The 13,797-nt window shown below is 35.9% G+C and overlaps 1 protein-coding gene across 1 annotated transcript in view; it reads right to left on the reverse strand.

Moving 5' to 3' along the window:
* ift172 (intraflagellar transport 172) overlaps positions 1-13,797 on the reverse strand; it is a 57,476-nt gene that overhangs the window by 37,146 nt on the left and 6,533 nt on the right. The window contains exons 11-15 of the mRNA XM_030128011.1: positions 12,824-12,985; positions 12,649-12,702; positions 11,569-11,672; positions 10,559-10,644; positions 8,309-8,421 (exon numbers count right to left, since the gene is read on the reverse strand). Of these exons, the coding sequence (XP_029983871.1) occupies positions 8,309-8,421; positions 10,559-10,644; positions 11,569-11,672; positions 12,649-12,702; positions 12,824-12,985 (519 nt within the window). The remainder of the gene's footprint in view (positions 1-8,308; positions 8,422-10,558; positions 10,645-11,568; positions 11,673-12,648; positions 12,703-12,823; positions 12,986-13,797) is intronic.

Here is a 13,797-nt window from a genome sequence, read left to right on the forward strand (position 1 = left end):
CTATTTCTATCTCTTTTCAAGATCTCTTTTCTATTACTAAGTACTTTTACTGTTCTTGGCTGTGTTCTTACATAATACGACATCAATATGATCAGTATAAAATGCCATCCTTTCATCATTTTATCCAGTGACATAACTGTATTAAATTTTATAATTAGTCAAAAGAAATTTTTGATTTATAACCAAAATTTTAACCAGTTGATCCTTGAGTCTAAGCGAATGTTTGTGCAAAATTTGAGGACATTTTCTTCTTTAACCTTTTGTCCAGAAAATGTCAACATTCCTTAATTACCCATTTGTATAAGTTTTTTGTCCTCAAATGACGCATAAATCCTTAAGCACTGAAACCTCATTAATGCAACAGCACAGAGCAGTTTCATTTCTGTCCCACCTCTTTAGGAGTCAGGTTCTGTCACATTCATTATGATGGGAAAAGTGAACGTGGTCACAGACTATGACCGCGTCTTTCACCCTATGTTCAATATTGACTTTTCAAATGCCATTTTTCACACACAGACTGAGAGAAAACTGAATGAAGTGTTTGAGGCCTGTCTTTGTCTTAACAACTCACACCCTTGAAATATCTAGTAGCATAAAACTCTTCTCAAGGAGGCAAATACAATCGCGGAAAAAATCATTAGACCATCAAAAGTCATCAAAAATAGTGGTTATGCAATCAAGTACTAACTCCTGTGTGCATTCTGTGATTAAAACAGACAGAAAAGAAAACATGGAATGCCTAAAAGGACTGTTTTTGGCAGTACAATGCCATAGCAATTGATGTAAGAACTGAAGTGATTTTGGTTATTATCAACAAAACCATGGAAAATGGCTAGATATCAACTCTGAAATTAAACTCTTAGGAGCTAATTTTGTTGTTATCATTATATTTGTCCAAACAAATGTACCTTTAGTTGTACCAGGCATTAAAATGAAAAAGAAACTGAAGAAAACAAGAGTGGTTTAATAATTTTTTCCACGACTGTATGAGCAGGAATACAGGATGAATGGAAATTCTAGTGAAATAATAACAGTTCCCCGTACATAACATGATACTATTATGTTATTATTCTGTTTAGTCTTCATTAATTTGCTTTCATCCATCCACACATCATTCTCAATGCTTCTGAGCATACCCACTGAGGAGATAGGAAGACGACTTTCATATCTTTGTTATACAGGATCTTTGTCTTGAGTTATAACCAAAAACAAATTGTGTGAGCTCACAATAATCTTGACCTTTGCAAAACAAAGTCTTGGCATATCTGCTGCTCATCACATTTATTAAAATCAGACGGACTGATGGAAAACTTGTCTCCAGCCCTGGTTCTCACTAACACAGGCATAAAAATCATCACTTTTAATACAGCGATTGCACTTATTTTCCAAGTCTCTGTCTTCACAAATTAAAGGTTGAACACTTATTTATCTTAAACAAAATTGATTAACTTCACCCACTCCTGTGAATACTTCTGACTGCAATATATTCCACATGGCTGTTGATGAGTTGAAGTTGTGGAATGTAAATTCTATAGGCAACAGTGGCTCCCATGCCGCTTAATATGTCTGTGTGTATGTGAGACAGAGACTGCCTGCTGGTGTAATCAGCCACCTTAATATCCTCCCCACACCATTTTTTAATAATGCTCCTTCTATAGTTTCACCCTGGAGCTGTGCTGGCCAAGTTTTAATGCGATGAGACAGAGCTGCCTGTTGATGAGTTCACTTGAAAGCAAGTTTCAATTAAAACTTTTCTGTTGCTCAGCTCGATCAACGGAAACTGTTTTAAAAGGATCTTACAGCCAAATTTGTCAAAAAAAGTGAGAAAGTCAATATTCAAATGTGTTTTCATCCAGTTATGACACCAGTCATGTTGCAAATCGCATTTTCATGCACCCTCAGCACTGGATTAATGATGCAAGGACCAAAGTGCTCAGCAGAGAAGTCGATTAACACCATAGAGACTGAAAATACTAAAAAAAATCAGGACACTAAGAATCTAAAATGTCAGCATCATTAACTTAAAAAAGCTGAAAGTGCATTAGACTGGGGTGTGCAATTTTAAGTTTCACTATACTTTATGGATTCTTATCTTTGGAACTCCTTAAGGGAATTTTTTCAAATTTGGCACAAACATTCACTTCGACTCAGTTAAATTTTAGTGTTCCAAGGTCAAAGGTCGCTATGATCTCAGAAAATAAAAACTATACTAAATCTTGAGCTATGAGCCATATTAAAGACAGAAATATGACTCACCCATATAATCTTACAATCACCCAAACTATAATGAGAGAAGAAGCTGGAGTCAAATCCTAATCACTAACATCTACCTTGTATATATCCTATATTGCCTGTTATATATCCTTATTGTTGTACATAACTCTAATCTGTAGTACAGAGTAGCTCTTGTATATTTCAGTAGTTCTAGTAGTACTTTAGTGGCATATTTGTATTTAATATTTTATTCTGAAGCTTTTGCACATGCCTACATTTTTCTTTAGCATTTTGTGTGATATTTTTATACAGTCCTTTTTGCACTAAGTGTTTTTGCTGCTAAATACAACAGAGCTACTAAACTTATTTTCATTGTTCCTGCAACAGTGACAATAAAGACCTATTCTATTCTATTCTATTCTATTCTATTCTATTCTATTCTATTCTATTCTAAAATCCTAATCGTTAATATCTGACAGTTAAAACACACACATCCAGAGTCAAACAGCCCAGAACCAACAAAGAGGGAGAACACAACTGAACTACTTCCAAAAACTGAATTAGCTTGATAGTGGCATCCAGATAAATGTTAATAATCAGTTCAATCTCTAATCATCTTAAAGACCATTTCACTAAATGTCACAGATGACGTATGTTGCTTGGTGGAAGAAAGTACATTTGTCCCCAGTAGGTTATTGCATTTCTATCACTATATCTTCATTTCACATAGCGTTGTCATATGTACGACCCATTTCATACAAACAATAAGCAAAACTATCTTCAGTGACTTTTCAATAACCAATAATATAATTTCCATGGCTTCACAACATTTGGTTACATTATCTGAGCAAAAAACCCTGAGACACATCACACCCACAGCTTGCAGGACTTCCCATTCCTGTATATCTGAAATATTATCATAACAGAAATGTTAATGTCAATTGTTGTCAGTAATTATCATGATAAATGTCAAATCATTTCTTTTGATTTGAAAAATGATTTTCCAAACCAAGGATTAAAATTATTGTTTATAGTCTTAAGATTTCAAAAATCTAGAAATAGAACATATTATAATGAAAAAAAAAGCAATGTTGAGTAAAATTACATTAAAACAAACTCTGAAGCATTTTGTCATTATTTTAGTTGAATGTTAACAAAAATAACCCCAAAGATACAATAAATATATGTTTTGCATTTATGATATTTTCAACATATGATGACATTTTTCATTATCATTTTTAAAGAAGCCCCTGTTAGCAATGAAACACCTAAATTCAATGTATTTCAACAGTTTTTTCCATGTATTGTGTATGAAATGGTATTGAATTAATTATTGCATAGAAAATAAATACCAACATTAACGTTATTTTTATAATCACCTCATATTCAATTATTTTCCAAATATTGTAATAACATACTTGCAAAATGATGCTCAGTGTATTATTTCTGGTCCAATACTATCAGCAATAATCCACATGATTTACAGTGATCACTTGGCTCCTATTACACAGCTGCTTGCTTGGATATACTGTATCACCTTGCTTACATTATCACTATATATTAGAGACACACATGTTTATTGGTTTGGATAATTCATCAGTATAGATAGTGTCTGATGGGTGATTATAGTGACTTTAAGAGAAAAATATGGCTAAAAAGAAAAAAAAAAAAAAATACACCTGGATTTTTTTTTACAGTTAGCCCTGATGTCTGATTCCACATTTATTTGCTGTTGAGTTATGGACATTTATTTTGTTATTACGTTTCTACTAGAGTGAAGGATGGTTAAAGTTTGTTGATTTTCAGTGTAAAAATTTTTGAGAGGGATGATATGATATCAGTCAGATATGTTCTTCTCTAAACTGTCATTATTGTATCAACCATCAAAAAGCCCATGATGGTCAACCTCTATAACCTAATGTATTGAATCAAAACCTCTTTAGATATTTGTTGTATGGACATTCACATCTACACAACATGTATTAGCTCTTACTGAAACCATTATAAAATATTTTATGATTTACCTTTTTAACTCATTTTGTACGTATGCACAATAAAAATAGAACTGAAAAGAAAAATCTTCAACTGCCATTTATGTGTCATAACAACAGAAACTACAGCAGAAACTTCGAAGCCACTGGGGGATTCCCAATTACCAGAATCCTCCTCGTCTTTGCCAAAGGGCTTCAACATCAAACTGTTTCATTACCCTGCGGCAACAACTGACAACAGCTCGCTGCCATTTTCATCCTGCACACAGCCTCTTAAAGCACCCCCATATGTAGAACTGGAACATTATTTATAGCTGTGGTGATCTGACATTTTTAATACTTGTTCTAATGAGAAAGGATGACGTTAAATGTATGGTTCTCTGTTCCAACCTAAGAAACATAGCTGAAAAATTAAAGGAAAAATCTGCTAAAACCAGGGAAAAGATGGAACATCATTACTAAAATGAACATATTCTTAGCTTTTATGTGCAAATGATGTTTTTAACTAGAGAAATACTTGTTTTTTTTCTCCTTTTTCAGCAATTCAACCAGACACATAAAGGCTACAAGCGGGTTATGTGTAGCAGACTAAAATGTGTTTGATATGAAAACAAGCTAGAAGCAGTAAAAAACATTCATGACATTTAACACAAAAACATCTTTTTTCTTGGATAAACAGACTATGATTGTGGAAGTTTTGCACATTAACCAATAAAGACCCAAACATCCACCATCATCCAAAAGCATCCACTGATCTAAAATGTTTAATACCTGTCGATCCACTAATTCTATCAATACATGCAAATAATTGGTGTAAAATGTAGTTTATCATCTTTTCATAGTCATCACATATGACCCATTTGGACGTTCAGAGGCTCCGTAGTGAACGTGGAAACACCATCGTCTTCTACAACATTGATTCACCAGCAAAACCCATAAAGTTGGATAAATTACAGTGGATGGAGACACTTGTTTTTATATTCAGTTATTGATATCTTTGCAGAAAAAAGTCACTTTTTCTCAAGTTTTCTCTGTTTCTGATATAATAACCTTCAACTTTAATCTGAGCTTTCATGAACATCTAGATAATCAGTGAATTAAATATAGGAAAATAAAGGATTTGCACTGAAAAAAAGCAAAATAAAGAGAAAATTATAACATTAATAGTGACAAATCACTTAAGAAAGGTTAAATAAAGAAAAAAATGCTTTTGGGAGTTGCCACAAAAGAAGCACTGGGTCTTTATGGGTTAAACTGCTGCTCATTTTCTTGATCTATCACTTGATCTTTCAGCACAAAAAGCACAAATGCCCCTTACAATTTCAAAGAATCTGAGAAAATGCACTGTGGAAAAATTAAAAATCTAAATGACTAAAATTAATCTAAAAAAACAGCAAATATTTGCATTTAAGAAGTTAAAACCAACAGAACCAGTCAAAAAGACATTGGAGCTTGGGTTGATTTCACCACTACAGATGTCTAATATCATTTATTTTGTGTATTGTAAAGAAAACCTTCATGTCAGCATCATATGTTTGAGAAAGAGCTGCTTGAACTGATCCTGTCAAATGGAAATCTGTCAAAAGTCTCTCAAAACTCAAAAGTTGCTGCTCTGATCTTTCTAAAGCTGATTAAAAAATTTCATTAATTACTTCATACTGTTATTATTTTGAATAAGTTTTTAAAAAATGACATTCTGTGGCTTTAAAATGCAGGAAACTCCCACTGTTTGGAGGTAACACATTGTAGATCATAGAAGGTGAAATAGTTTCTAAGAACCTGGTCTTATTTAGATGAAGGCATGATGATAGTGTAGTTATTCTCTGTTGTGTCCCCTACAGATAACATAATATACATTTAAGTTTAGATATCACTCATGTAAGCTGAGAATTCATACTAAAACAGAAAATACTGGATTAGAACCAGGCTTATTTTCACTGTTGATTAATTTCTCCTCTTGGTTATTGTTGTTTACAATGTTTTAACATCAATGTAATTTCAATAACTGACCACCTTTAAGTGTATGAATAAAAGTGGAGTGTTTAATCATCAGCAGAAAATTAAACAGCAGCTTTTTCATTCTCTGGCTGTCAGTTAAGGATCGCAACTACTAATTGCTTCATTTACAAATTAATCCCTTATTGTTGATTCATTCAATCGATTCATTGTTTGTAAAATGTCAGACAATGGTAAGAAAGTGTCTTCAAAACCACAATATGATGTCTTGTTTGGTCCAGAATCTAAAGATATTCTGTTTATGTGAAGCCTGCTACCGGACGTTAGTCTGGTGTTGTCTGTCTTTTATGTTTGTCTGCCACTTCCTGTTTTATTTTGTTAAGTTTTCCTCATGTGTCTTGTCTGTTGTCTTTACTTCCCTTCCTGGTTCGTGTTCACCTTTTCCCTGATTACCTGACTCCGCCCTGATGTGTTCCACCTGTGTCTCGTTGTCTTCCCTCCCTTTTGTGTATTTATACCCTGTCCTTTCCCCTGATCAGACGCCAGTTCGTATTCTCTCGTAGTCTACTTACCAGCGTTTTGATCCTGTCTGTTCGTTTGCCTACCTGTGTTTCGACCCGTTTTGTCATCCTGTTGTTGCCTGTCTTGCCTGCTCCCTGTCGGTTTTGTCTGCCTCCATCTGCCTTCCTGGATTTTGACCTCTTCGCCTGGTTTTTGGTACGTGAGCTAGCTTTACCCCTATGTCCTGTTGCCTGTCTGTTTGCTCTCCTGTGTTTGACCTGTTTCCGTCCCTGACCTCCCTCTGCTTCTCCCTAGTCGGCGTGCCGACTCAAAACCCGGAGACTAACTGTGGGTTCGTGTCCCTCGCCCGGAGGACGAATCCCTCGAGGACTTCCTTGGCTGCTGTCCTCAAGATCCTGTTCATTATCACAGCCTGTATTTTTGTGATACCTGAATTTAATAAACTCTGTAAACTTTTACATCCGCCTCCTAGTTCTGCATTTGGGTTCTGGGTTCGTACTAGCAGCATTACAGTTTACTGTCGCAAAGGAGGAAACAATCTAGAAAATACTCACATTTAAGAGCCTCTAATTAGAGAAATGCAGCATTCTTTCTTTAAAAATTACTTCAACCAATTAAAAATCAATGAACAAAATTGTTGTCAGTTAATTTAATAGACAAAAACTAAACTATTAATCAGTGCAGGTCTAAATTGGAGGTACTGTATTTCCTTAAATAGTGTCCTCTCAGGTTCAAAAGGTACAAAGCAGTTTCTATTAGTCAGCCCTTTAATTCATAATTTCCTCTGTTTAATACACAGTAATGGCCACATTTACTAAAAAACCTCGTTTTCATAATTACAAGTATGGCACTGTCTTTTTCTACAAATGCAACACTTCCTTTACCCTTTCAAAATAAGAGCACTGTAATGTTTCAGTGAATAGAAACCATTCATTACTTAACAGAGCCATCCATTATTGTGGAAACATTGCCTTTTTGTCACGTTTGAAAATATCTACAAAATGACTATTTTGTTGAAAAAAATAGACAAAAAGACACACACCTGCAGTGACTTAGAAGGTACTTCAGATTAGTGAACTAGAACAACAGACAACTGGATTATATTGTTGAATGTATTAAATTAAACCTGTGAGTCACTGTTGTACTTAACTTGTCGCACATTGTGTGACAGGTACCAGAAGTTTTTCCACACTCATTTTTATTCATCATTAGAGACCTGTCTTGTTATTGTGTCCTGGTTTTTATTTGGAAAAAATACCGTATTAATAATTCTCTGTCAAACTGCACCCCACTGGTGGAAATAAAACAATGAGAGATCTACAGTTTGCAATCACATAAATATAATTAAAAACCTTTTCATGAATAATTATTTACAGATTTGTACAGCTTATGGAGCCCCTGTGGCGAAAAATCATCCAATTAAACTGTGGATGTCAAAAAAGGTGCAACAAGTGCAGCAAAAATATGTTTTTAGTTGGTGACATGGATATAAGTTTCGACTTACTTACTAGCGTACTAATCACCACCTTGTCTATCATCTGCTCTGTCTGCCTTGCCGCCTCTAGGCCTCTCTGTCACTGTTTCCACTCTTTCAGTCCCTCAGGGTGCTGAGGCTTCACTCTTACCCGCAGCTTCTTGTCCCTGAAAAGCAGTTTGCGTCCGGTTTCATTGAGCTCCAGCCAGTCAATCTTGGAGTCGTGGCTGATGGTTCCCAGATTGTAGCCTCCGGCCAAGTCCACTGGGGGGAATGAACAGACGAGATGACTGAGCAGCGGTCACTCTGCCAGAGGACCAAAATATCCGGCTTATTTTACACAAGCTTAGATTTAAACCTGTCACTTTTTTAATTATCCAGGCTGTAGAGGACAGCGTGAGCCGTTTCTGTCCACTAAACCCTTACCTGTGCTGGAATCACGTTGATATAATTGGTCTTCTCTGTATAAACTAGCTACCTAAGCATACTAAATTATTTATGGGAAGGAAAAACATTATAAAGGCAACACCGTCATCATTCTGTTGTGCTCAGATGTGCCTTGCTGAATTACAAAAGCTTCAGATTGAAGTGCTCTCAAATCACAAGCATCTCAACAACCCTTCAATGCAAAATTAATTTTAAACATGGAAGAGCAGACACTGTTGACTCAAAGAATCAGCATAAAGTGAATCTAATAATAGCTTTACCTCAGTTTGATCAGTGTGTGCAAGTAACTGATTACAATGGAGTATTACAAAATAAACTAACTATTTACATTAGAACAATGTAATTAAATAAGGGTTACGTTTTAATCAAAATGTTTGGAATTGCAAAAGAGTTACATTATTTTTGGTATTTAAAAAAAAAAAAAAAAAAAAAAAAAAAAAAGCTTAACACCTAACCACACCAAGATGGCAACTACATGATTAAGGAAGAATGTTAGAAATTCATTCCTTTTTTCCATCTCAAATCAGAAAAGGACAACATAATCAGATATTGCATATATAACACCCTCAGAGTTAACATTAACTCTCACCTAGTGTTTGTATAGGAACCAGCTTTAAGTTAACACTATGTTTATATAATTCTCACTGGTCTTACGTTAAAATGACTCTTTAGACAGTGTTAATAATGGTGATTATAACTCATTAATAGTGTTACATTTCTGACACTAAATCCTATTTTATTACAGCTCTTGAAGGAGCTTTTTCCCTTTCACTAGGAGAGTGTTGTTCACCACCATATTAATTGTCTGCACTCCATATCACTGTTGCCACATCTCACTTGACATTGATGTTGACCACTTGGTCCAAAGGAGGCACAGGGACACCAATGCCAAAAATTACTTGTAAGTGAAAAGCTTTTAAAAAATAGAAATTTTAGTAAAGGTCTTCTGAAATAAAAAGAAATACATTTACATTATTATCTCCGCCAAGGAGGTTATGTTTTTGCCAGGGTTTGTTTGTCTGTTTGTTTGTTTGTTTGTTTGTTTGTTTGTCTGTACGTTAGTGTGCAACATAACTCAAAAAGTTATGGACAGATTTGGATGAAATTTTCAGGGTTTGTTGGAAATGGGATAAGGAAGAAATGATTAAATTTTGGTGGTGATCGGGGGTGGGGGGGCCCACGGGGGGCGCCACTGATCAGCCTTGGCGGAGGTCTGCGCTCTCCGAGTGCTTCTAGTTAAGATATATGACTCATCCCATATCCTGTGGTTCATGTCAACATTTATTGAAGTTGTTTTTAACTGTATTTTGTTCATTTCTCTGTGAATGTGTTAACTTCCAGGTGCCAGGACATCGGACAAAGAGTGTCTATGTGGCCTCTAAGACTTTTGCTGAGCAGGTAAAATGAGGTTGTACCCTCGTAGCCAATCAGAATTGGGCTTTTTAGTTGAATTTACTGATTGGCCTTGAGTGAGATAAAGATGCTTTCAAGACTTCAGAACAAACACATAGCAGACGATTAATCTGTTCCAGACGTCACAGGTAACAAAATTCAGTCCTGTTCCGTTCATCACACCACTGTTTAGTTTCCTTTACCTCTGTGTTTGACACAAGGACTTTACTTTAAATGAGTATGAGGCCAAAACATGACTTGACTGCTCAGCTATGTAGGTAATACAGGACCTTAACATAGCAGAAGTGGATATGTCATGATGTATGTCAGGGTGAGTCTTATGAGGAATAATGTTGTTATTATCTGATTTGAATCAAAAAGTAACCAAATATAATATTATAACTTACATTATTTTCATGGTGTAATGGAAGTAGTTACATTCTTAACAAGGTAACTAGTAACGTTAAACCTGAAAACATTGTAAAAGTAACCTTCCCAACAGCGTATATAATCATACTGACATCGCCGTACCCCACCCATGTACAAAAACACAAACCCTTACCGACAGCGATGGTCTTTATATCAATCAGATATGCAAGTTTCTTGTTGTCATCAACTCCTCTCTGTCTCCTCTCATTCAGACGGACACTAGACACACAAACACATATTTTATGAAAACACATTGGCCCATGTAACATCAGTGATTAAACACACACGCACTGAGTCTGTCATCAGCTGAGTGTAATTGGCTTCAGCTGCTGATCGACATAGATGAAATCCCAGGATAACCCTGATCATGATGCTGTCGTGGTACAGTGTCCAGCCACAGGCGAGAGAACCCTGAAACCTGCTCCTCGCCTCCACAGCAGTCGACCATTATCCAGTCACTGAGGGACTGTCAGTTTTGACACTTTTGACAGGTCTGAATATATTAACATGGATCTGCACTGACTGGCAGCCTGAATGCAGCAGGTTTTATCTGAGATGAAAACACTGACGTGCTGCAGAAAATATAGCTCAATACTGCCACCTACAGGATGTAAACACAATGACAATAAAGGCTATTCTATTCTATTCTATTCTATATGCAGCTTTTAAAGAACAGGGACGAACAGGTAGAGCTGTGAACAAACCAAAACCTCATATCCTCACATGTTTGTATAATAATACTAAAGATCATTTTCTTTATAGGTTAATCTGTTGACTATTTCCATTCTCAAAACCTACCATGGTACCAAAACTTTTTTCTACTTTTGGCAGAATTTTCTTTAACCCTGCTAGAACCAGTCTTGAAAGGTTTATTAAAGCAAAAGTTAATTTGAGAGCTGAAAACTGGTAAGGGTTATTTTTTACACACTGATCCCTTTCTTTTGTCTCCTAAAATCTGACTTGATTAAAGACTAATGCAAAAAAAAAAATCTTGAGTTATTTTCAAGTGTAACATTCAGTCAGTCAATTACGATACATGATCAATGGCTTTTCTTTGGAACCAGATAAACATCCTGGTGTATTTTATTCAAATAACACTGAACTACCTTGGAAAAGTGCAGTGTTTTGTGGAAGTGGATCTACCTGATTAAGTGAGGGTTCATAAATTCCGTTCTGACTGATCCCAGTATCTCATTGTTACTGTATTCGACCAGGCTCAGCTCCCCAGCGTTAAAAATCATACACACCTGGAAACACAGTAAATAAAGTGGTCAACAATAAATCCAGTTCAACCAATCATTTCATACTAACTCATGTAGGACCTCAGAACCATACCAGCATCTCTACTAGTTTTCACTTTCTTGAACTCAACTTTTCATTCACTATAGTGTTAATATATTTAATATCTGCAGGTTCTTTGGTTCATCTTAAAAACAATCAGTGCAAAAAATATAGTTAAATGTAGCCACGGAGTTGAAAAATCAATTATTATAATTTTCTTTAAACTGGTCAGTGGAAAGTGTTAATACATAAGAAAACAACAGAAGTATTTATATTATTGCATTTATCATTTAAAAGTATTTTTACTATATTTTACTTTCCACTGACTGTAATGCTATTTTCAGTGATATTAATGTATTTGTTCTATGTAGAATTTAAGGTTTTTATTCGTGTGACACCCATGGAGCCTGTTTTTCATCCGGGTCGGGAAATTTGCATGTTACAGTTTGTGATGAAATAATGTGTGCAATAGTTGTTTTCTTGTACATTTGATAAGGTCCTTCTGTTCTGTGTGTTTTGACAAAATAGCTTCATTTCTTAGCACAAAAAACATAGACTATTATTTCCAAATGTTAAGCTTTTTTGAAGTAATTTCTGATATCAACTAGTAGCATTAGAAAACAATAAAGCACATCTGGACACATGATAACATGATCTAAGAGCCAAAAATAAATAAACAAATGGAATAAAGCCTTAGGAATTGTCAAGGTTAAGTAAAAATTTTTATTTAGATCCATGATATGTTGTGAATTCTGAATGAACAGCTATATGATGACCACATGCATACAGTTTAAGATGCAACTTAAATATAACCTCTTGGGAACAGGTTATTAAACTCTATTTACCCTTTCGTAATCATTGCTGCAATAACGATCCAGAAAAATGTGTCTTCAGCTTTAAGAAAAAGCCTCCACCAACAAAAATATATCTGCAGGAACTTACTGTGTCATTTTCAAAGAAGAACTTTTCATTTCCACCTGAACCGGGCCATGGCACCTAAAAGAAATGCAGAAGAATCAATAGTTTATATCAGAATTCAGCAATAATCCCACAAATGCAGTTTGGGTTTAACAGTTTCAATTATGGATATATCCCACACAGGTTTATACAATCCTACCTCGCTCAGTTTGTTGGTCAACAGGTCTCCCAGAAGCAGAGTATCAGAGGTATGAGCCACCAGGTATCGATCTTTGCCCATGATTTTGACTTCTTCAATCTCGTAACCATAGTAGGACTTGAGAACCACACGTGTTCCTGAGGAGAGGTTCCTTACTATCACCTGAGAGATGAGACAGGGTGGAGAGGGACAGAAAAAAGGAGCCTTTTAGATCTAATATACAATGACAAGTGCATCAGTTTACTCAGGAACTCCTTCTTTCCCTCTGCCACTAGGTTTCTTAAATACACAGCTTTCCCCATGGCTCTGGCTTGATCCCCCCAGAGCTTTGCCTTCTTGTTCACTCTCCGGTAGTCAGTCTTTTTGATGTCCCAGAGGATGGCGTTCTCGCAAAGGAAATTGCACATGAGCTGCTCCTCTTGGACATTAAGACAAAACTGTGTCTTTTTGGCCCTCTTCTTCTTGGCTAGGCTTGGCTGAGAGGAGGTGGAGGCCATGGACTCAGCTACTGATGCCACTGATGATGCCCAAGAGGCGTTGGAACCTGCATCATCTCCATCAGAGCGTGAGGGTGTGGGTGATGATGGATCCACATTGCGTCCACGGCCACGGCCAGAAGACTTCTTGGCAGCGATCTTCTGAGATTTGTTCAGCATGACAGTGATGCTGATACTGCGATGTCTAGTGTGGGATTTGAATCCTCGCGGCAGCCTTTTTATTGGCTATGACACAAACAACACGATGAGCTTCCATTGGTATAAGTTATCTACAAGTTACTGAAGTGGTCTATGTAGGCTACACATACACCCACAATTTTAAAAGACACTGATAGCTGAGCTTGTGCCAGCGTTTTAGAGGGAAAAATTTCCATCTGCCTGAATCGTCAAGGTGTGACAGCGCCTTCATCAGCTTGAATCATCCATTACCACTATAGAAGTAAACACTGAAGCATAGCAAGAACCAAATCTTGGCAA

Source organism: Sphaeramia orbicularis, chromosome 24 (assembly GCF_902148855.1).
Source record: "Sphaeramia orbicularis chromosome 24, fSphaOr1.1, whole genome shotgun sequence".
In the NCBI taxonomy this organism is placed as follows: domain Eukaryota; kingdom Metazoa; phylum Chordata; class Actinopteri; order Kurtiformes; family Apogonidae; genus Sphaeramia; species Sphaeramia orbicularis.